General features: G+C 54.4%; 5 protein-coding genes across 6 annotated transcripts; all 5 read right to left on the bottom strand.

Annotated features, from left to right (window-relative positions):
• Window positions 1-1591: 1591 nt before the first annotated feature.
• On the bottom strand, window positions 1592-2908 carry ABB37_03473 (lipophosphoglycan biosynthetic protein (lpg2) (LPG2); the record flags this gene model as incomplete). Of its 2 annotated transcripts, none has more annotated exons than XM_015800828.1 (1): window positions 1592-2908. In XM_015800828.1, the coding sequence occupies exon 1, from the start codon at window positions 2666-2668 to the stop codon at window positions 1592-1594; it is 1077 nt and encodes a 358-aa protein (XP_015660835.1). In that variant the 5' UTR covers window positions 2669-2908. The 2 variants fall into 2 exon arrangements, with proteins under 2 accessions (XP_015660835.1, XP_015660836.1); XM_015800829.1 differs by having other exon boundaries at window positions 1592-2680.
• Window positions 2909-3933: 1025 nt separating this feature from the next.
• On the bottom strand, window positions 3934-5205 carry ABB37_03472 (hypothetical protein; the record flags this gene model as incomplete). Its single annotated transcript, XM_015800827.1, has 1 exon — window positions 3934-5205. Exon 1 carries the CDS (start codon window positions 4711-4713, stop codon window positions 3934-3936), a length of 780 nt encoding a protein of 259 aa, XP_015660834.1. The 5' UTR covers window positions 4714-5205.
• Window positions 5206-5973: 768 nt separating this feature from the next.
• Window positions 5974-7511, bottom strand: ABB37_03471 (putative mitochondrial hypothetical protein; the record flags this gene model as incomplete). Its single annotated transcript, XM_015800826.1, has 1 exon — window positions 5974-7511. The coding sequence occupies exon 1, from the start codon at window positions 7171-7173 to the stop codon at window positions 5974-5976; it is 1200 nt and encodes a 399-aa protein (XP_015660833.1). The 5' UTR covers window positions 7174-7511.
• A 602-nt stretch (window positions 7512-8113) lies between these two features.
• ABB37_03470 (phosphatidylinositol-4-phosphate-5-kinase-likep ro tein) lies at window positions 8114-9769 on the bottom strand (the record flags this gene model as incomplete). The annotated part of the gene is made up of 1 exon (XM_015800825.1): window positions 8114-9769. The coding sequence occupies one exon, from the start codon at window positions 9767-9769 to the stop codon at window positions 8114-8116; it is 1656 nt and encodes a 551-aa protein (XP_015660832.1).
• Window positions 9770-10763: 994 nt separating this feature from the next.
• Window positions 10764-13161, bottom strand: ABB37_03469 (putative exosome subunit rrp6p; the record flags this gene model as incomplete). Its single annotated transcript, XM_015800824.1, has 1 exon — window positions 10764-13161. Exon 1 carries the CDS (start codon window positions 12966-12968, stop codon window positions 10764-10766), a length of 2205 nt encoding a protein of 734 aa, XP_015660831.1. The 5' UTR covers window positions 12969-13161.
• Between the last annotated feature and the right edge of the window lie 6629 nt (window positions 13162-19790).

The raw sequence follows: 19790 nt of genomic DNA, 5'->3' as shown, positions 1-19790 counted from the left end.
ACACACACACACACACACACACACTCATATTGGGTTGTAAACGTATGCGTTTCATTGTACGAGATAGTGGAAAAGAAAAGAGGAAAGCAAAGGGGAGGGGGAGGAACGAACTAACGAGTATCGAATATGATAAGCAACAATAATGATAAGTGCAACATAGTTTAGCGTTGCCTACTACTGTACATCCAGCTGTTGCCACGGAGGAGGACGCTACTGATGAGCCGACGGGACACGCGTCTTCAACCCTCTTGTGCTCTATGAACACCTTCATACAGCCACCAATTCTGTCGGCTAGGCCGAAAAGCGGCACCCTAGGACCTCAATCATAGTGAACATTTATGTATTTTCCTCTGCGGGTTAGTTGGTTTTTCTTTTCAATTTGCTTTCGATTTCGCGACATCGACGCGCGCAACCGCCACTCAGAAAAATCGTCAATGTCAACAGGAAAAACACGCACACGCCGAGCCCAGGTAGAGGCAGCACAAGCAAGTGCTCTCTACGTGTATTTGTGTGTCTGTGTGTGCCTGTATGTGTTTGCCAGCACCGCTAAATCGCGGAAATGAATAGAAAGCAACAACAAAAAAGTGGGAGGAGGGGCTACAAAGCAAAGCCTCATAACACAACTCTACCGTAGTCAATGAAGAAGTAGAAAAGAAAGCGATAAAAAAGAGGGGGAGACTACCCCAACCCCAAATCACACTCGTTGTTTACTATTACGTAGCTCATTGCATCCTTCTGTGTTAGCGGCTTGTAGTTTGCACAAGCGGAGAGCGCGCCACACCGTGCTATCGCAAAACAGAGAAGGTAACGTAGATGATACGTGAACCGAAACACTTACTGAAAACTAATACTAATAATAATAAGTGTCAAGTTATCAGCTGAAACACCTGCGTCAATGACCATGAAGACATTAGAGAAGCCACAACAACATAACGGCGATTAAGAGGTCCAAAAAGAATCGGTCCACGACCGGCACCACGCGCAGATGCTCACGTAGCACGCGCTGCATCTCCAACACTAACAGTCACGTGTGATATGATGGGAGAGAAAGAACAGAAGAAGGGTAGAAGTGTAGAGCAGTCAACCGAATGAACACGTATCGCCCCTCCCAGCTTAAGTCAACGAGACATAAAAAAACATATTGATACAGACACACAAACACACACAAAGGGCTCAATAACACTACAACAATTGCCACCTTCTGAACTTTAACACACCGCCGCAAAACCGAGACGCTCACCATCGTAGCTGCACACCGAAGCCTGGCCCCTTCCGCGGATGCTTCAGTTGAGACGAGTGAGGACAGCAAAACCGGAGCTTAATGGAGATACAACGAATAAGACAGTTTGCACTGGGACGCCGTTGATCAACAAAAATAAAAGAGGGAAGACTCAACATGCAAAGTAAAGCAGGCGGAAGTACAAACCCGGTGAGAGTCCGCATTGGCAGTGGGGAAGCGAGGACTGAGACGATCCTCATCATATTATTTCACAGAATCGATGTCGGTGTTCTGCGTCCTGTGCGCCTTCATTTGTACTGCATATTAAATAGCGCAGCGCCAGTGGCCCCCTTAAACTTCTTCGTCGCGCAGTCATTCCTCCTTCGAGGGCTGGAAGTTGGGGGTCGACGAAGAGCTATGGTGCGAATGAAGCTTGCCGCCCTCCTCCTCGCCGTCCACCCGGATAACAATATCGTTTTTCGTCACCCCGTTCGCCTTATCGTGCTCCGCCGCCTCCTTGTCCTTGGCCGCCTTGGCCCGGTTGGCGAGAATGTTCAGGTACGTGTAAAGGAAGCCAGCGCCGATCGCAATCGCGATGCCGACGTACCCGATCGGCTGCGGGAACTGGTTGAAGATCAGCATGCCGAGGAAGGTCATCGGGATCTTGTTGAGCGAGCCAACGACGCTGAGGGTGGTCGGGGAGGTCAGCTCCATGCACCAGAACACGCCGAACGTCATGGCCGAGCTCACCAGCACCGAGAAAGTGAGGGCAACCTTGCCCGCCACCGTCGCCTTGCCGATGGCATCGATAAATGGCGCGATCTCAAAGAAGCCCATCACCAAAAAGAAGGGCAGCGAGAGAAGGTTGTTGTAAAAGACAGGTCCATAGCGACCGATCGAGCTGCTGACGGCGCCGAGGACGGCGCGCATGTACAGCGTGTACGAGGCTGTGGCGATGATGTTCAAGAAGGTCCAGAAGAGACCTTTCGCCGTCACCCACTGGTCCCCTTTCGCACCGAGGTAACTGCCCAGGATCATGAGGGCAAAGGCCGAGTACACGGCGGGGGTCTGCGGCTTGTGGTAGAAGAAGTTGTCACCGAGGGCAGTGAGCACCACCGCGAGGTTCTTCAGCACCGTCTGCGCCGCCACAGACATCGTGCCCAGGCTCAGCATCGAGGTGAGCAGCATCGACACGAACATGAGGGTCAGCGGCAGCCACTTCCGTGCCACATCCTTTGAAAACGCGGGGTAGTCCACCAGCTTTACCGCTTTGGCTGCCGAAATGATGGCTACTGCACCGCCGGACTGCAGAATCAGAATACCGTTCGGGTAGTTCATATCGTATGTGTTCATGATGAGCTTGTTCAGCAAAATCATGCTGATACTGCAGCTGCTGTACACCAGCACGGAGAAGATGCCCTCCATCACAGCGAGGCTTCGCAACGCCATGGTGACCGTGCTTGTGAAGGAAACGACAACGACAACGACAAGAACAATTAAGCGAGTGGAACAATGAGTGAAGGTTCGGAAACGAAAGACGGAGCACACACACGCACACACACACACGCACAGTAAGAGAATGTCAAAGCACTAAACGAGAGAGCTACAATGCGCGTTGCAATGCATGAAACACTTCCTTGGTGAGACAGAGAGAGACAACAACAAGTGAAGCTGATCACTCTAGTTACTTGATACGCGCCGATGTGATTCACAGTACCCAAACAGCATCAACAACAAAAGCAGGATGCATGAAAAGAGAAGGAAGGGTGAAGGAAAACAATCGTGGCGGCGTCTGTCGCAGGTGCACCCACAGCCAAAAACAATTGACCCTCGAGCAATGCGCATCATGCAATGGAAGCTGTGTACAGAGCCGAGGAACAGCCGAAGTGCTTCATATGAAAAACACCTTTCTGCGTTTCAGCCAACGTATTTTTTCCCGCTCTTTTTGGCAACGATATCTCAGAAGTATGCACAGCCCATGTCGAGACAATTCGCGGTGATTCGCAGATGGCCGCACAGTGAAAAAAAAAAAGACAGAGAAAGAGAGTCTTCCCCACCTTTCTTTTTCCTTCTCGCGCTAGATTCATGATCGTCTAGGGGAGCTCCGCATCATACAATCTAACGTTCAGTACGTGAACAAAGGACAAGCCAAAAAAAAAGGAAAATAGAAAACACAAATAGAATTTTTTGAAAGACGTACGATTTTGGAAACCCCTGTCTGCGAGTCCAAGATATGACTGCTTCATTTTCACTTCAGTGGTGGCACAAAAAACACCGCCGCATCTCATTGATGCCACTCGACGACTGCGTTGCCCCATTCCTGCAGCACACTCTCAACGCGGCAGCGGCACCCATAAGCTTTTCCACACTGTTTTGAAGCACCAAAAAAAAAAGAATTGTGAAGAAACCAAACTTTCTAGAGAACAATAAAACGAGCGGTGCTTCACGTATTTCGTAATCCCCGACAGCAAGGACAACACCGACACACAAAAAAATACTTGATTTCACTGCGTACAGGCTCGACACCACCGAAACACAACGCCGGCACAAAGTGCTCAACAAGCACAAAAGAGGCGAAGAAAGCAGATGCAAGATGAAAGTTTAGACATCAAAAAAGCACCGTGAATCTTTCTTTGTCTTCTCCTTCCAGGAAGTCATGGTGCCATCAGGCAAAGAGTGCAGCACCGCTCTCTCCATCTCTCTCTCTCTCTGTGCTAATTTTCAATCCAGCCGTCATCCTTGTACGTCTTCTCAAACGCAGCGAGCTCTTCTACTTGCTTCTCCAACTCCATTATGGTCGGCTTGTAGCGCACCATGCCTTCCTCTACCGCTCCCTGGATGCGTGCCATTGCGTAGGACGGCTTCACAGAGAAGAGCTTCACCACGCAGTTTGCTTTCTGCGCCGCGACCGCCTTCACCTTGGCGCGAAACTGGGCAGAGAGGTTGTGCTGACAGTCGTCGAGGATACAGCTGCGGTGCAGCTCGAGTGTTTGCTGCAGTTCGCGCAGCAGCTCCACCTCCACCTCGTCCTCGTGAGAGTAGTCCTCGATGGTGCCAGTGAGGCGGCTTCGAATCGAGTCGGAGGAGATGATCACGTAGGACTTGTGCACGATGGTTACATAGCGCGACGCCCAGAAGCTCTTGCCGCTGCCGTGGATGCCAACAAGCATCAATAACGTTGGCAGCGTCGGGTCCGTCTTCTTCTTTGCCAGAGAAGAGCTGGACTTGGCGTGGTTGTGGCTGTGGCTGCTGCCATTACCGCTGCTGCCGCTGCCGTGCTTCTTCTTGTCTTTTGATGCGCGACTGCTCCCACTTCGACTCGTCAGTCGCCTACCATCCTTTGTGGATCGCCACGTGTGGATGTAGTTGTACAGGAAACGAACTAGCAGCACGAGTAGAAAGCAGCACACGGAGATGGCCACAGCGCGGCTGCGCGTCTGCTTGAGAAATGGTAGTCGCTTGACCACCGAATTTGCTACGTTGGGAAGCGGCATAGTTTATATATTTTTGGTGTAGGTCCTTCTTCGCGTGGGGGCTTTCAGTGCAGCCGGGTTTTTTTTGTTTGTTTTGATGTCGCGCCGAAATCTGCGAGTTTTTACTTCTTTATTTTGATGTTGATTAACTGTAAAAAGAACGTTTCCGAAGGGGTGCCGCAGGTGTTCCTCGGAGAGACTCTGCGCAACAATACAACGCCGTGTTCTCTAATAGCACGCACAGCGGCGTCAATGCCGAGCAGAGGGATGAAAGTCTAACGGGGTTTTTTTTTTTGATGACTCCCTGTACGATCCTTTAGCAGATATATATTTGCCGTGAAGGAGAACAGGTGAGTGCGCGCCAGTTTGTGTTTTGGATTATGAAGACACCTAAAGAGTCTAACCTCCTCACGAAAAGAAAAGAGAAAACACGGACTGGATTGTCTAAAGCAATTCGACTCCAACTAGATAAAGCACACGTCTACTTGAAATAGGTTTTTGCTTTCTATTCCTTTCCCAATTGACGTTCACGAAGAAGAGGATAGAAGACAACGGAAGAGAAGATACATATATATAAAGAGAGAGAGAGAGAGAATCCGTTGCATTGGAGCATGACGAACAATGCGCGGCGAGTTTATTCCAACAACGGGCAATGATTCGTCTGCTTCATTTTCTTTTTTGCTGCGATACTTTATGGTGGAAAATACTCTCTTGTACAGCAGAATCTGTCTCTCAATCTGCAATAAGAAAACGCCGGTCCGCATCAGTAAATGAAACCTACTGAACCCCGACGACAGCAAACTGTAAAACGTGCAGCTGAATGTATCAAGCACTTCAAAAGCTGGCTACGACTCCACTAGCGTTCAATTTTTGTTGTTGATGTTAATGCCGTAATCTATGCAGTATGGGCTCTTCGTCAGGTTCAAAAACACACACATAGCTCCTTCACCAAGGTAAGAACCTGTCGCTTTCTTTTCTTTTCAGAAGGGAAACCCAAAGAGTTCGTTGAAGAGACCCCGCGAATACGGGATCGATGCAGTACGTCGCATCTCGCTGTATGTTGTCGCTGTTGCGGAGAGGACTCACGAGCTCGCTCGCCCTCTCCTAAAAAGAAACTGTGCAGTTCGTCGATCCGGCGATCGTAAACACACACACTAAGAAGAAAAAAGGCCTCTAAATATACTTCAAAATAGAACGTCTATCGTCGTCTAGAGATGCGCAGAGGAGTGTTCGTTCCTCTTCACACAATCCGCTCCCTCCTTCTCCCTTCGGCGGCTGCACTTAGGACTCGTACTCCATGGACAGCGTGAGCCCGTACTTCCACGTCGCGGACTCGTCCAACATATTCTTACGCGCCACCACCCCCCATCGAATCGACTTGTTGAAAAGCCCACGAGCCGTCGCGCAGCAGTTGCCATCGCTCTCCGCCTTCGCCGCGACGGCCAGCGGCACCAGCGCCGTCCACGAGGCCGCCACCGCATTCGGCTCCGCTGGCAACCCGGACGTCCGGGCGGCACCACTGCGAGTCTGCACGAGGGTCGGAAAGCGGATCTGAATGCCCTGCATGCAGCCCAGCGAGACCTTCGCGACCGATTCCGCCAGATCAAAGTTGTACTGACAGGCAACCGCAGTGGTCGGGGAGAGTCGCTGCAAGATGGCGACGTGGGCGTTGGACCACGCGTCGCTCGAACGGATCATCTTGGCTGCGAGAGACCAATTAACTCCTGTGAATCCCGCCCCTGCGTACATAACATCCAGCTGCCCGGGGCCATCGCGCTGCTCGAGAAACGAAAGCTGGCGCCGCTCAAAACCGGCGCCAAGCAGCAGGTTAAAAAAGGTGATGCCACAGTCCACAAGCAGGTCGCTGCTGCCGAGGCCGTTGCGCTGGTAGCGCAGCGAGGAATACTTGTCGCCGCGCTGGTAGTGAATGTGACCGGACGTGACATCTTCGGAGGCGGGTGCGATGGTGTTCACACACACCCGCACACCAGCCGTAAGGCCCTCGATGAGCTCCTTCACCTTCCCCACGGCGGTCACAGCGCCGAGACTATTCATGGACAACGCCTGTTGCAGGCGACACACACGCGGCACGTCGAACTCGTACGCTACCTTCACCTTTCCCAGCGCGCTGCCGTCACGACGGAGCCACATGCGGGGCGAGATAGAGAGGAAGCTGGTGATGGGTGTCGGCGGCTTCTCGGACCGCGCGCGTTCTTCCGCCGCCGCCGCAGTCGCAGACGGTCCACTGGCAGTCGCCGCTGGTGACGTTCGTCGCGGCGTCGGAGGCGACGAAGGGGTGAGAGAAGAGACGTCCGCAGAGAGAAGCGCGGCGTCTTTGCCGAGCATGTTCACCCCTAAGATGGACTCCGAGTACTGGCGCGACTTCATCGACATGAAGAGGCGGCAGTCATCGCGGAAGGTCTTGCGAAAGAAGTCGTCGACGACTGTGAAGTAGTCATTCAATGTCTCTTTCGCCTCCATCTTCCCTTTGGCTTTCTTTTGTTTCCTTAATCTATAAGCGAGGCGGCTCGCACGGACCAACAGAAAAAGAAAAGGTAAAGCAGCACACTTCTCTCTCTCTATGGTAGAAGGTAGTATGATGGTGGGTGCAATTCAGCAAACCGAAAAACGAACACAGCGGTATGGATGTGGTTTGTCAAAGCGAGCTACACCGCTCTGACGATGCCGGTGTAATTACTGCGGTACAGACGCGATAAGGCCCTTTGTGGCACAAAGATGTAATCTTCGTTTTTTCCCACTGGCAAGGTTGATTGTTGCGCCGAGATCCACACGCAACGCAAGTGTTTTGTGCTGGTGCTGCAAGTAGCGGAAAGAGAGAACAGAGAAAGGAAAATGGCGAGAGAGGCGTTAAATGAAGCGTTTCGTCATAAAACACAGCCGCTTTCGGCAGGTGCTGCTTGCGTACGCAAAAAAACGAAGGGAGCAGAAAACATGTTTGGTCACGTACCTTTTCCACTCGACAACGTTTATTCAATAATAACAGCAACAAACGCAAAGGCGGAAAAATCAGGCCTTAAAAAAAAAAATAGTCAAGAAGCGATGCAGTGACCACCACGTTGACAGTTGTTCGCAGTCACTTGAGGCTATCCAACCTCGTACTTATTTAAAATTTCAATTCGGATATTTGACGGATACAGCAGACGTGGCTGAGTTTTGAGAGTGTTGTGACGCAACGGTAAGAAATTGGGGGGGGGGAGATAGAATACCCTGTGACGACGGCCAAAGGATAAAAAATGAGAAGGCAGGAGGGAGTGAAAAGCACACCAATCTCCTCATTCGAAAGAGGAGGTGGCCGTTGCTGCCGCTGTCACTTTCACGCTGCAATCTCACCGTTTCCCTCCGATCTGCACCCTCAAAGAACACCAACAAGAAAAAGGAAAGGGATAGAAGCAACCACTTGTCAAACAATGATGGAGGACATAAACGCGATAAAGCGAGAGGCGTAGTCGTTGGGGTCGACGCAGGAGATGCGCTTGCGGTCGTGCATTGTACCAAACACAACGTTCTCCAGACGCTTGCGCGTGTTATATTCCTGCAATATGTCAATAATGCCGATGTAATAGATTTCTTGCCTTAGACCGGGCACCTTGCTGCTCAGCATGCCACCTTGATCCGCGGTAAAGCAGCGTCCGTCAAGGCTGGCGTTGCGGACGTGATCGTTGAGGTCCGCCACGGTGACGTCCTGTCCCTCACCCAAGTTTGCGCAGGCCGTCGTGGACCCCACGCGCAGCGTCGCCTCTCCCATCGTGCGCGTCAGCGGGCCCGGAGAACCGGTGTGCGCTGCACCACCTTCCGCCGCCGAGTGCAACACGCAAATCCCAACGAGAAAGGAGTAGTCCATAATGCGCGACCGCTTGAGCAACTCGCAGTCCTTTTTAATTTGATCGATCAACAGCGCGCGTCGCTCGCTGCCGACGTGGAGGGGGCTGTTGATATCAAGGTCCTTCTGCGTGCACGTCGCGCGTCGTTTCTCTGCATCAGAGGCAAAGCGTCCAATTGTGCTGCCCTTTAAGTCGAACTTCTCGTGAATGGTGTTTGTGGTGGCGAAGACGTTCTGCATGATAATGAAGTTGAACGTCTTAGCGCCAATCCGCATGCGATGATGTCCAACAAAGTGCGGGAGTAATGTGTAGGGGTTGTCGCGGACGTGGTAGTAGTAACGGTGCAGAATATCGCGCAAGAAGTCGCTCTCCATGTCGGTCATCGTCTTGATCACCCAATCGCGACCACAAAAGAAGAGCTGCGCGGCCGACTTGCCCGGCGTAGGGATGCTGTGCCACCGACTGTTGCACAGGACGTTGCAATAATCCTTGGGGTCGACGGCGAAAAACTCACGGACGTGCCGGTAGCACATGGGAGAGTAATCCGTGAAGGTAAAGTTCACCGGCGGCTGATCTTCTTCCTCTTCGTCGTCGTCGTCGTCGTCGCTGGTGAAGTCGACGAAGGTGCCGTTGAGTGGTGCCGCCGCTTTCTGCGGACGACGGGTGCGACCGGGCGAGGAGCTGCGTCCCGCAGTGGCCGTAGAACCGGGCATAACGAAGGCGCCGTAGTCAACTTGCTGCTCGGCGTCTGAGTTGGAGTCGCGGTCGACTATCGAGAACATGTGCGTAATCTCACTGCGGTAGTGCGACGATTGGACGGCGCGCGATCCCACGACGTCGGTGGGCCGGGCCTTGACCATTTGAGAATGCGGCTTGCGCCGTTGCTTCACATTCGTGGTGCCTGCCCCGCAGCACTGAATACCACCGCTGCGGGTGGCGCGGAAGCGCATGGACGCCTCAATCGAGAAGTCCTTCTTCGGGTTCAGCGGCCGCTGCTTCTCCGGGAGCGAGATACTGGTGATGACGCGCTCTAGCGCAATCTTGAAGCACCGGATGAGGTTCTTCGTCGCCGGGTTCTGCTGATCCTCCTCGGCGTTGTCCATCGCCAGGTGCTGGGAGCCGTCGGCGCCAACGGAGCGGCCATCGTTGGCCTTCTCATGGCCCTCGTCCATCCAGTCGGCGCCGCTGATCGCCTCCAGCTTTACGGAGGCCAGCAATTCCCGGTTCAACGGCATCGCTAATGGGAAGATCGGCTACGGAGAGAGAGAAGTTCAGAAATTTGTGAGGGAGTGTGTGTGGGTGTTTGTGTGCCTGATTGGACAACGCAGCCCTTTGAAAAAAGTGTTTCGCGAGGTTAGGATGGATGAGAGAACCCCCCTGCAGTGCGCGTAGACAACGGCGAGGAACAGCCTCAACGTGCTCTAAGAAAAGATAAATGAACAAGAGAAGTCCAACAGAGAGAAGAGGGAGGAAGCTCTCCGCTATAAAACACGCGTCCGTAATTCAAAGAAATCGTAGCAGAGAGACCGAAAGGAATCAGATGGATACAAAACGAAAGGGGTAGAACTTCCCCGCTACCAGAAAGAAAAAAAAAGAGGCGGGTCTAGCGGCTTCCGACGCCGTCACTACAGGCGCGGAGAACAAACAGCAATAAGAGAAATGGAAGAGAAGGAGAAGGAAGTGTGCGTGTACGCAACGGAAAACGGAGAAGTCGAACAGTACGAATCAAAAGGTCAGTCAATTAAGAGCCCCACTCGGACTAGAAGAAGAAAACAGAAGAGGAGAGAGGAGAGAGCGCTGCCAATCTTCAAGCGACGATCAGCCTATTTACGTCTGTGTGGGGCGTTGTTTCCCCAGAAAAATGGAGCCTTTTTCTGCCGTGCACTGTCCTCATCAATACGTTGCTGTTTTGCGCCGCCGCCGCAATACATGTACCATATCCTTGTCTGTTCATAAATTGTATCATACGTGCCACGGCGTCCCTTTCCACGATAATTATCTTACACGCGTAAAAACAATATTACACCGATTAGCTTGGGATTTCTCGCAGGAAAGAGCGTGAGCGAGAGCGTGCCGCGAGCATTTCGACCAACCAGCCAACCAACCTCACCCCGTCGAGGCTGTGGTTCCTAAACGACTGCCACTTGCTTCTTCTTCTTTTTGTTTGGAACTCGCAGTCGAGGTTGTCGTCCGCATTCGCGAGTCGCAACGGATGACGCAGAGAAGAAACTACTTCTTCTTCGCAGCTCCTCCCCTGCCGCCCTTCTTAGGACGCGCCTTCGCCCCAACACCGTATTTCTGCTTAATCGAAAAGGCTCGCTTGTCAACTGGAATGGCCGAGGACGTCTCAGGGGTGTAGGCCGGCATGAGCGCCTCCTCGTTCACCTCGTCCCTCTGCTCCACCGCCTCACTCGACGCGCTGCTGCGATCTGCCTGGTCTTCGTTCTCGTGCATGTCCGTCTCGCCCTCCTCCGGTTCTGTCGCGGCATCGATAGGATTCGTCTTTGTTGCTGCTGCTGCTGCTTGACGAACCGCCAGCACATCCGCCCCGGGCAGCTCCACGTGATGCGGCGGACGGCTCGCCAAGACCCGCGAGAGAGCCTTCATGGCGGTAAACCACGGCGACGGCACCGTATTCGACAGGAGCGTTGCGCGCTCGCTCTCCGACGCGTCGGCTGGCGCCACCATCTTCACCACGCTGGCGAGAGAGGGCAACGTGCCGGTCATGGGCCGGTAAACACCGGTGGGGCAGCGAGCGCGGTAGAAGTTCCACTCGCGGCTGCCCTCGGCGGCGTCGTCGACGTGCACGTTGGCGTGCTCGCCGTCCTTTCCGTGCTTCGCCGATGTTCCGCCATCGACGTCGTCCGCCACCGCCTTCTTCACCAGGCTCACGAGGTGCCCCACGTTCTCGCGCAGCACCGCCGTTGCAGGCGAGCAGCAACGAAGCAAATCCTTCGCCGTCGTCGGCAGCTTCGAGGCGATGGCTAAGACGGAGGAGAGGTGTAGGACGGCCGTAGGAGAGTCATCGGCCTCCCGTGCGGCCGACTCGCGCCAGTTGAAGATGTCGCGAGCGACCTGCTCCTGCACGGCTGTGAGCCCGCCAAGACTGCGGCCAAGGGCCAGCTTATAGGTCTCCGCGGGATCTACGTTCGGCTTTGCATAGACCTGCAAAGAGAGCTGCTTGCTCTCACTGTACACGTGCACGAGGAGGTTGCCGATGCTGGCGCGGCCCTCGCTGTTCAGCAGCAGCGCCTTCAGCCTGTCGTACACGTAGAGGAGAAAGTGCGTGTCTTGACGTGCGTAGTGCACCATGTCCGCCGGGAGCGGCCGCACACGCCAGTCGGCCGTCTGGTACTTCTTGTTCAGCTTCACCTGACAGAAGTGGTCCACGGCGAAGGCGAGGCTGTAGGGCATGTGTAGGGTTTGCAGGGCCACGCCGGTGTCGAAGAAGTTCACCAGGTAAAGCGAGAAGTCCTTCTGCAGCCAGCGAACATCCTCGCGAGCACCGTGCAGGACCTTCAAGATGGCCGGATTGAGGAACACAGGCGCCAACGCACTCATCGCCGAACGCAGCTGCAGGCAGTCCACGATGAAGTCCTCCTCGCGGGTGCTGATCTGCATAAGACAGGTGAAGCCTTGATAGCTGTAGAAGTCGTGGTGCTCCAAATCAACCGCAATCTCACTCGCCGCAAGCAGCTTCTGCACCATCGCCTGCATCGCCTCAGGCGCGTCGACGAAACTCAGCGGACACGTTTCCAACGGCACCGGTGGGATCTCCGACTTGGGCAGCAGCTGATGCTGTGGAACAGCAAAGGCCTTGATGATGTCCTCAAAGGGGTGTACGCCGGCAACACCGGTGTGCCGCACGCCATCCGCGGCGACATATGTTGGGATAAAGGGGGCTGTGGAGTTATCCACCACAGTTTCAAATGACAGCTGGGGACGCCGGACGTGTGCGAGTCGCACCACACCGCCCTGCCCGTTGGCCGCCGCTGCCCGACCGCCGTCCTGATGCGATGAGGCGGCCAGCTCCGAACCGAAGCTGACGGAGAGTTGCTCCTGTGCATCCAGCTTACGACCTTTCACCTCATCCAGCAACGAGTCCACGTTTTCTAGTAACGAGTCGATCGCCTCCATCACGGCGTTGCGCTGCGTCTCAGCGAGGTGGACGGCGCCGCTGTGGGGGTCTTCTTCCGAGACTAAACTCGTACGGCGCCTCTTTGGTAACATTTGGCAGCACGCATCCATCAGTGAAATCAGCGTCTCACTGTCGTCGCGAATGTGCTTGCGAAAGCCCGGGAAGGCGAGGTGGTAGTCGTAGTCATCGGAGGGGATCTGCGCGGACAACTTACTGTATTCCTTTACGGCGCCAAAGACGGCAGAGACGACAGCCTTCGTCGCCGGTAGCGACGCATCGCATGACTTCGGTGGCATCGACAAGGTGGGCGTATGGGTGGGCGTACGTGTAAGAGAGCCGAAAAGGCGATAAAGAGAGGCGACAGACCTAAGCGCTGCGTGCGTGGAAGAAAAACGCGAATCGCTGCGTCGCGGATACGAAGAAAAAACAAAGTTTGAGATTTCCTATGTAGTTCCACGATGAACGGCAAGACCTAATAGATGGTACACTGCGGTTAATCATAATAAAAGGCAGACAAGAAAAAGACTTAGGAAAAGTACTCACTGCATTCGCAAGCCTCTTGCCCATAACGTGCCTTTCAATAGCGGCTACTGTTGAATAATGCTTCACTGCGGCGCTACGCAGAAACTGGCGGGTGTGCTCGAAGTGTAGACGACAAACATCATGCACGTATCTTTGCCGCCCGGAAAAGTGGCGTTGGGCACGGTGAAGTCAGTTCACAGGCCCACATAAATAAAAGAAACAATCACTGCCATGTGTTGGTTGCTAGTTTAACTTTCAGCGAGACATCAGCACTCACTAAAACAATTTCAGTGGAGCCGTGCCGCACAGAGATCTTTAACGCTTTTAGAAAAGGAAAGCAGCAGCACAACAACAAACGTCTGGCATGTCGTTTCCTGCTTCGCGCGGTACGGAACTCGAGACGCACGCACTCGCTGGGTTCCTGCTGTCAGCAAAGACTAAAGCATTGGGATGAATGGTACGTTTTTCAGCCTCCCCGCACGAAGCGGCTAAGACAAAGGAGCATACCTGATTCACATCATACAGCAGGTGCGGTGTGACCGCGGCCACACACACAAAAGGCAAGCCACTGCGATACTGAACACACTATCGGTTGACGTGGACGGTGTGCCAGCGCCAAGAGGCGGTACAACGTGCCCAAGCACTCGTCACACGAACTTAGCATCCGCTGCCACGCACGAGCAGCAGCAAAATGAGACCTTCCGCCTCAAAGCTAAACCTCCAATTCTGGGAGTTTGATGATGGCTGGAAACTCACCGTTGGAGCATTCGAACCGAGAGAGACTCCGCGGCACAGACAGCGCACACATACACGCCGGCAATCTCCGTCCACAAAAATCACCACTATACGATAGGCAAGGCGTATGAGCAGCGGTTGGTGTGACGTCACCACACTCGACACGAGGCAGGGCACTCCACAGCGTAGCACTACACCGGAGCCATCTGGGAGTTAAATGATGGCGCAGCACGCATCAGTCTCGCGTCCTGTCCGAGGAACACTCCCGCACAACGGAAACACCCACAGCAGACACCACCGCAGCTGCACCGCAACGCAGCACTCCAACGAAAGTGGCTGCTGCGTCTCGCAAACACCGGCAACACAAGCAGAAGCGGCAAAGCACAAAGCACAAGAGCAGGCAGCACGCATCGTCAGTTCGGCAAAATAAAAGGGATCGTCAGCGGTGCATCGGAGGCTATTAGTAATAGCAAGAAATTTGTCATCACAAACGCGCAGCGGCACGCAACAGCACAGTCAGCAGCAACGGCAACGGCGCGGCGCACCCTCAGATCGGAGCGAAAGGTGAAGTTCAAACGGTGATCGTCAGCGGTGCATCGGGAGGTTAGTAGTAGAGAGGACTTTGTCATCACGAGTACGCGAGCGCACGCCACACACCGCCGCACCTCCTCCACAGCGGCACCCTCTCACGCCGCTTTGGTAGTGCACGTAGCCGAATGGAACCGATCAGCTCACACTGCGTAGCAGACGTTTCTTTACGCGACTGTAGAGCAAACAGACACCAAACGGTGTGTTCTCACGGCGGAAGCATCGAGATCAAAACGACGGCAACACGTGGTCATCGTCCAATGAGAATTTTGCGCTCTCCGCTGGACATCTTGCTGCCCTAACTTACGCTATGAGGTATTCACAGAGTTCACCTCTAGCGCCCATTATAGGCGGCGTCGGCGTTTCACCGCAGCAAAACTACCTCCGGCGTGACACACGCACACACTCGCTAGGTTCCTGCTGTCAGCAAAGACTAAAGCATTGGGATGAATGGTACGTTTTTCAGCCTCCCCGCACGAAGCGGCTAAGACAAAGGAGCATACCTGATTCACATCATACAGCAGGTGCGGTGTGACCGCGGCCACACACACAAAAGGCAAGCCACTGCGATACTGAACACACTATCGGTTGACGTGGACGGTGTGCCAGCGCCAAGAGGCGGTACAACGTGCCCAAGCACTCGTCACACGAACTTAGCATCCGCTGCCACGCACGAGCAGCAGCAAAATGAGACCTTCCGCCTCAAAGCTAAACCTCCAATTCTGGGAGTTTGATGATGGCTGGAAACTCACCGTTGGAGCATTCGAACCGAGAGAGACTCCGCGGCACAGACAGCGCACACATACACGCCGGCAATCTCCGTCCACAAAAATCACCACTATACGATAGGCAAGGCGTATGAGCAGCGGTTGGTGTGACGTCACCACACTCGACACGAGGCAGGGCACTCCACAGCGTAGCACTACACCGGAGCCATCTGGGAGTTAAATGATGGCGCAGCACGCATCAGTCTCGCGTCCTGTCCGAGGAACACTCCCGCACAACGGAAACACCCACAGCAGACACCACCGCAGCTGCACCGCAACGCAGCACTCCAACGAAAGTGGCTGCTGCGTCTCGCAAACACCGGCAACACAAGCAGAAGCGGCAAAGCACAAAGCACAAGAGCAGGCAGCACGCATCGTCAGTTCGGCAAAATAAAAGGGATCGTCAGCGGTGCATCGGAGGCTATTAGTAATAGCAAGAAATTTGTCATCACAAACGCGCAGCGGCACGCAACAGCACAGTCAGCAGCAACGGCAACGGCGCGGCGCACCCTCAGATCGGAGCGAAAGGTGAAGTTCAAACGGTGATCGTCAGCGGTGCATCGGGAGGTTAGTAGTAGAGAGGACTTTGTCATCACGAGTACGCGAGCGCACGCCACACACCGCCGCACCTCCTCCACAGCGGCACCCTCTCACGCCGCTTTGGTAGTGCACGTAGCCGAATGGAACCGATCAGCTCACACTGCGTAGCAGACGTTTCTTTACGCGACTGTAGAGCAAACAGACACCAAACGGTGTGTTCTCACGGCGGAAGCATCGAGATCAAAACGACGGCAACACGTGGTCATCGTCCAATGAGAATTTTGCGCTCTCCGCTGGACATCTTGCTGCCCTAACTTACGCTATGAGGTATTCACAGAGTTCACCTCTAGCGCCCATTATAGGCGGCGTCGGCGTTTCACCGCAGCAAAACTACCTCCGGCGTGACACACGCACACACTCGCTAGGTTCCTGCTGTCAGCAAAGACTAAAGCATTGGGATGAATGGTACGTTTTTCAGCCTCCCCGCACGAAGCGGCTAAGACAAAGGAGCATACCTGATTCACATCATACAGCAGGTGCGGTGTGACCGCGGCCACACACACAAAAGGCAAGCCACTGCGATACTGAACACACTATCGGTTGACGTGGACGGTGTGCCAGCGCCAAGAGGCGGTACAACGTGCCCAAGCACTCGTCACACGAACTTAGCATCCGCTGCCACGCACGAGCAGCAGCAAAATGAGACCTTCCGCCTCAAAGCTAAACCTCCAATTCTGGGAGTTTGATGATGGCTGGAAACTCACCGTTGGAGCATTCGAACCGAGAGAGACTCCGCGGCACAGACAGCGCACACATACACGCCGGCAATCTCCGTCCACAAAAATCACCACTATACGATAGGCAAGGCGTATGAGCAGCGGTTGGTGTGACGTCACCACACTCGACACGAGGCAGGGCACTCCACAGCGTAGCACTACACCGGAGCCATCTGGGAGTTAAATGATGGCGCAGCACGCATCAGTCTCGCGTCCTGTCCGAGGAACACTCCCGCACAACGGAAACACCCACAGCAGACACCACCGCAGCTGCACCGCAACGCAGCACTCCAACGAAAGTGGCTGCTGCGTCTCGCAAACACCGGCAACACAAGCAGAAGCGGCAAAGCACAAAGCACAAGAGCAGGCAGCACGCATCGTCAGTTCGGCAAAATAAAAGGGATCGTCAGCGGTGCATCGGAGGCTATTAGTAATAGCAAGAAATTTGTCATCACAAACGCGCAGCGGCACGCAACAGCACAGTCAGCAGCAACGGCAACGGCGCGGCGCACCCTCAGATCGGAGCGAAAGGTGAAGTTCAAACGGTGATCGTCAGCGGTGCATCGGGAGGTTAGTAGTAGAGAGGACTTTGTCATCACGAGTACGCGAGCGCACGCCACACACCGCCGCACCTCCTCCACAGCGGCACCCTCTCACGCCGCTTTGGTAGTGCACGTAGCCGAATGGAACCGATCAGCTCACACTGCGTAGCAGACGTTTCTTTACGCGACTGTAGAGCAAACAGACACCAAACGGTGTGTTCTCACGGCGGAAGCATCGAGATCAAAACGACGGCAACACGTGGTCATCGTCCAATGAGAATTTTGCGCTCTCCGCTGGACATCTTGCTGCCCTAACTTACGCTATGAGGTATTCACAGAGTTCACCTCTAGCGCCCATTATAGGCGGCGTCGGCGTTTCACCGCAGCAAAACTACCTCCGGCGTGACACACGCACACACTCGCTAGGTTCCTGCTGTCAGCAAAGACTAAAGCATTGGGATGAATGGTACGTTTTTCAGCCTCCCCGCACGAAGCGGCTAAGACAAAGGAGCATACCTGATTCACATCATACAGCAGGTGCGGTGTGACCGCGGCCACACACACAAAAGGCAAGCCACTGCGATACTGAACACACTATCGGTTGACGTGGACGGTGTGCCAGCGCCAAGAGGCGGTACAACGTGCCCAAGCACTCGTCACACGAACTTAGCATCCGCTGCCACGCACGAGCAGCAGCAAAATGAGACCTTCCGCCTCAAAGCTAAACCTCCAATTCTGGGAGTTTGATGATGGCTGGAAACTCACCGTTGGAGCATTCGAACCGAGAGAGACTCCGCGGCACAGACAGCGCACACATACACGCCGGCAATCTCCGTCCACAAAAATCACCACTATACGATAGGCAAGGCGTATGAGCAGCGGTTGGTGTGACGTCACCACACTCGACACGAGGCAGGGCACTCCACAGCGTAGCACTACACCGGAGCCATCTGGGAGTTAAATGATGGCGCAGCACGCATCAGTCTCGCGTCCTGTCCGAGGAACACTCCCGCACAACGGAAACACCCACAGCAGACACCACCGCAGCTGCACCGCAACGCAGCACTCCAACGAAAGTGGCTGCTGCGTCTCGCAAACACCGGCAACACAAGCAGAAGCGGCAAAGCACAAAGCACAAGAGCAGGCAGCACGCATCGTCAGTTCGGCAAAATAAAAGGGATCGTCAGCGGTGCATCGGAGGCTATTAGTAATAGCAAGAAATTTGTCATCACAAACGCGCAGCGGCACGCAACAGCACAGTCAGCAGCAACGGCAACGGCGCGGCGCACCCTCAGATCGGAGCGAAAGGTGAAGTTCAAACGGTGATCGTCAGCGGTGCATCGGGAGGTTAGTAGTAGAGAGGACTTTGTCATCACGAGTACGCGAGCGCACGCCACACACCGCCGCACCTCCTCCACAGCGGCACCCTCTCACGCCGCTTTGGTAGTGCACGTAGCCGAATGGAACCGATCAGCTCACACTGCGTAGCAGACGTTTCTTTACGCGACTGTAGAGCAAACAGACACCAAACGGTGTGTTCTCACGGCGGAAGCATCGAGATCAAAACGACGGCAACACGTGGTCATCGTCCAATGAGAATTTTGCGCTCTCCGCTGGACATCTTGCTGCCCTAACTTACGCTATGAGGTATTCACAGAGTTCACCTCTAGCGCCCATTATAGGCGGCGTCGGCGTTTCACCGCAGCAAAACTACCTCCGGCGTGACACACGCACACACTCGCTAGGTTCCTGCTGTCAGCAAAGACTAAAGCATTGGGATGAATGGTACGTTTTTCAGCCTCCCCGCACGAAGCGGCTAAGACAAAGGAGCATACCTGATTCACATCATACAGCAGGTGCGGTGTGACCGCGGCCACACACACAAAAGGCAAGCCACTGCGATACTGAACACACTATCGGTTGACGTGGACGGTGTGCCAGCGCCAAGAGGCGGTACAACGTGCCCAAGCACTCGTCACACGAACTTAGCATCCGCTGCCACGCACGAGCAGCAGCAAAATGAGACCTTCCGCCTCAAAGCTAAACCTCCAATTCTGGGAGTTTGATGATGGCTGGAAACTCACCGTTGGAGCATTCGAACCGAGAGAGACTCCGCGGCACAGACAGCGCACACATACACGCCGGCAATCTCCGTCCACAAAAATCACCACTATACGATAGGCAAGGCGTATGAGCAGCGGTTGGTGTGACGTCACCACACTCGACACGAGGCAGGGCACTCCACAGCGTAGCACTACACCGGAGCCATCTGGGAGTTAAATGATGGCGCAGCACGCATCAGTCTCGCGTCCTGTCCGAGGAACACTCCCGCACAACGGAAACACCCACAGCAGACACCACCGCAGCTGCACCGCAACGCAGCACTCCAACGAAAGTGGCTGCTGCGTCTCGCAAACACCGGCAACACAAGCAGAAGCGGCAAAGCACAAAGCACAAGAGCAGGCAGCACGCATCGTCAGTTCGGCAAAATAAAAGGGATCGTCAGCGGTGCATCGGAGGCTATTAGTAATAGCAAGAAATTTGTCATCACAAACGCGCAGCGGCACGCAACAGCACAGTCAGCAGCAACGGCAACGGCGCGGCGCACCCTCAGATCGGAGCGAAAGGTGAAGTTCAAACGGTGATCG

Source organism: Leptomonas pyrrhocoris, assembly GCF_001293395.1.
Source record: "Leptomonas pyrrhocoris isolate H10 chromosome Unknown, whole genome shotgun sequence".
NCBI classification, from domain to species: domain Eukaryota; phylum Euglenozoa; class Kinetoplastea; order Trypanosomatida; family Trypanosomatidae; genus Leptomonas; species Leptomonas pyrrhocoris.
Note: the sequence above shows the minus strand (reverse complement) of the source record. Positions and strands in the feature narration are given on the sequence as shown.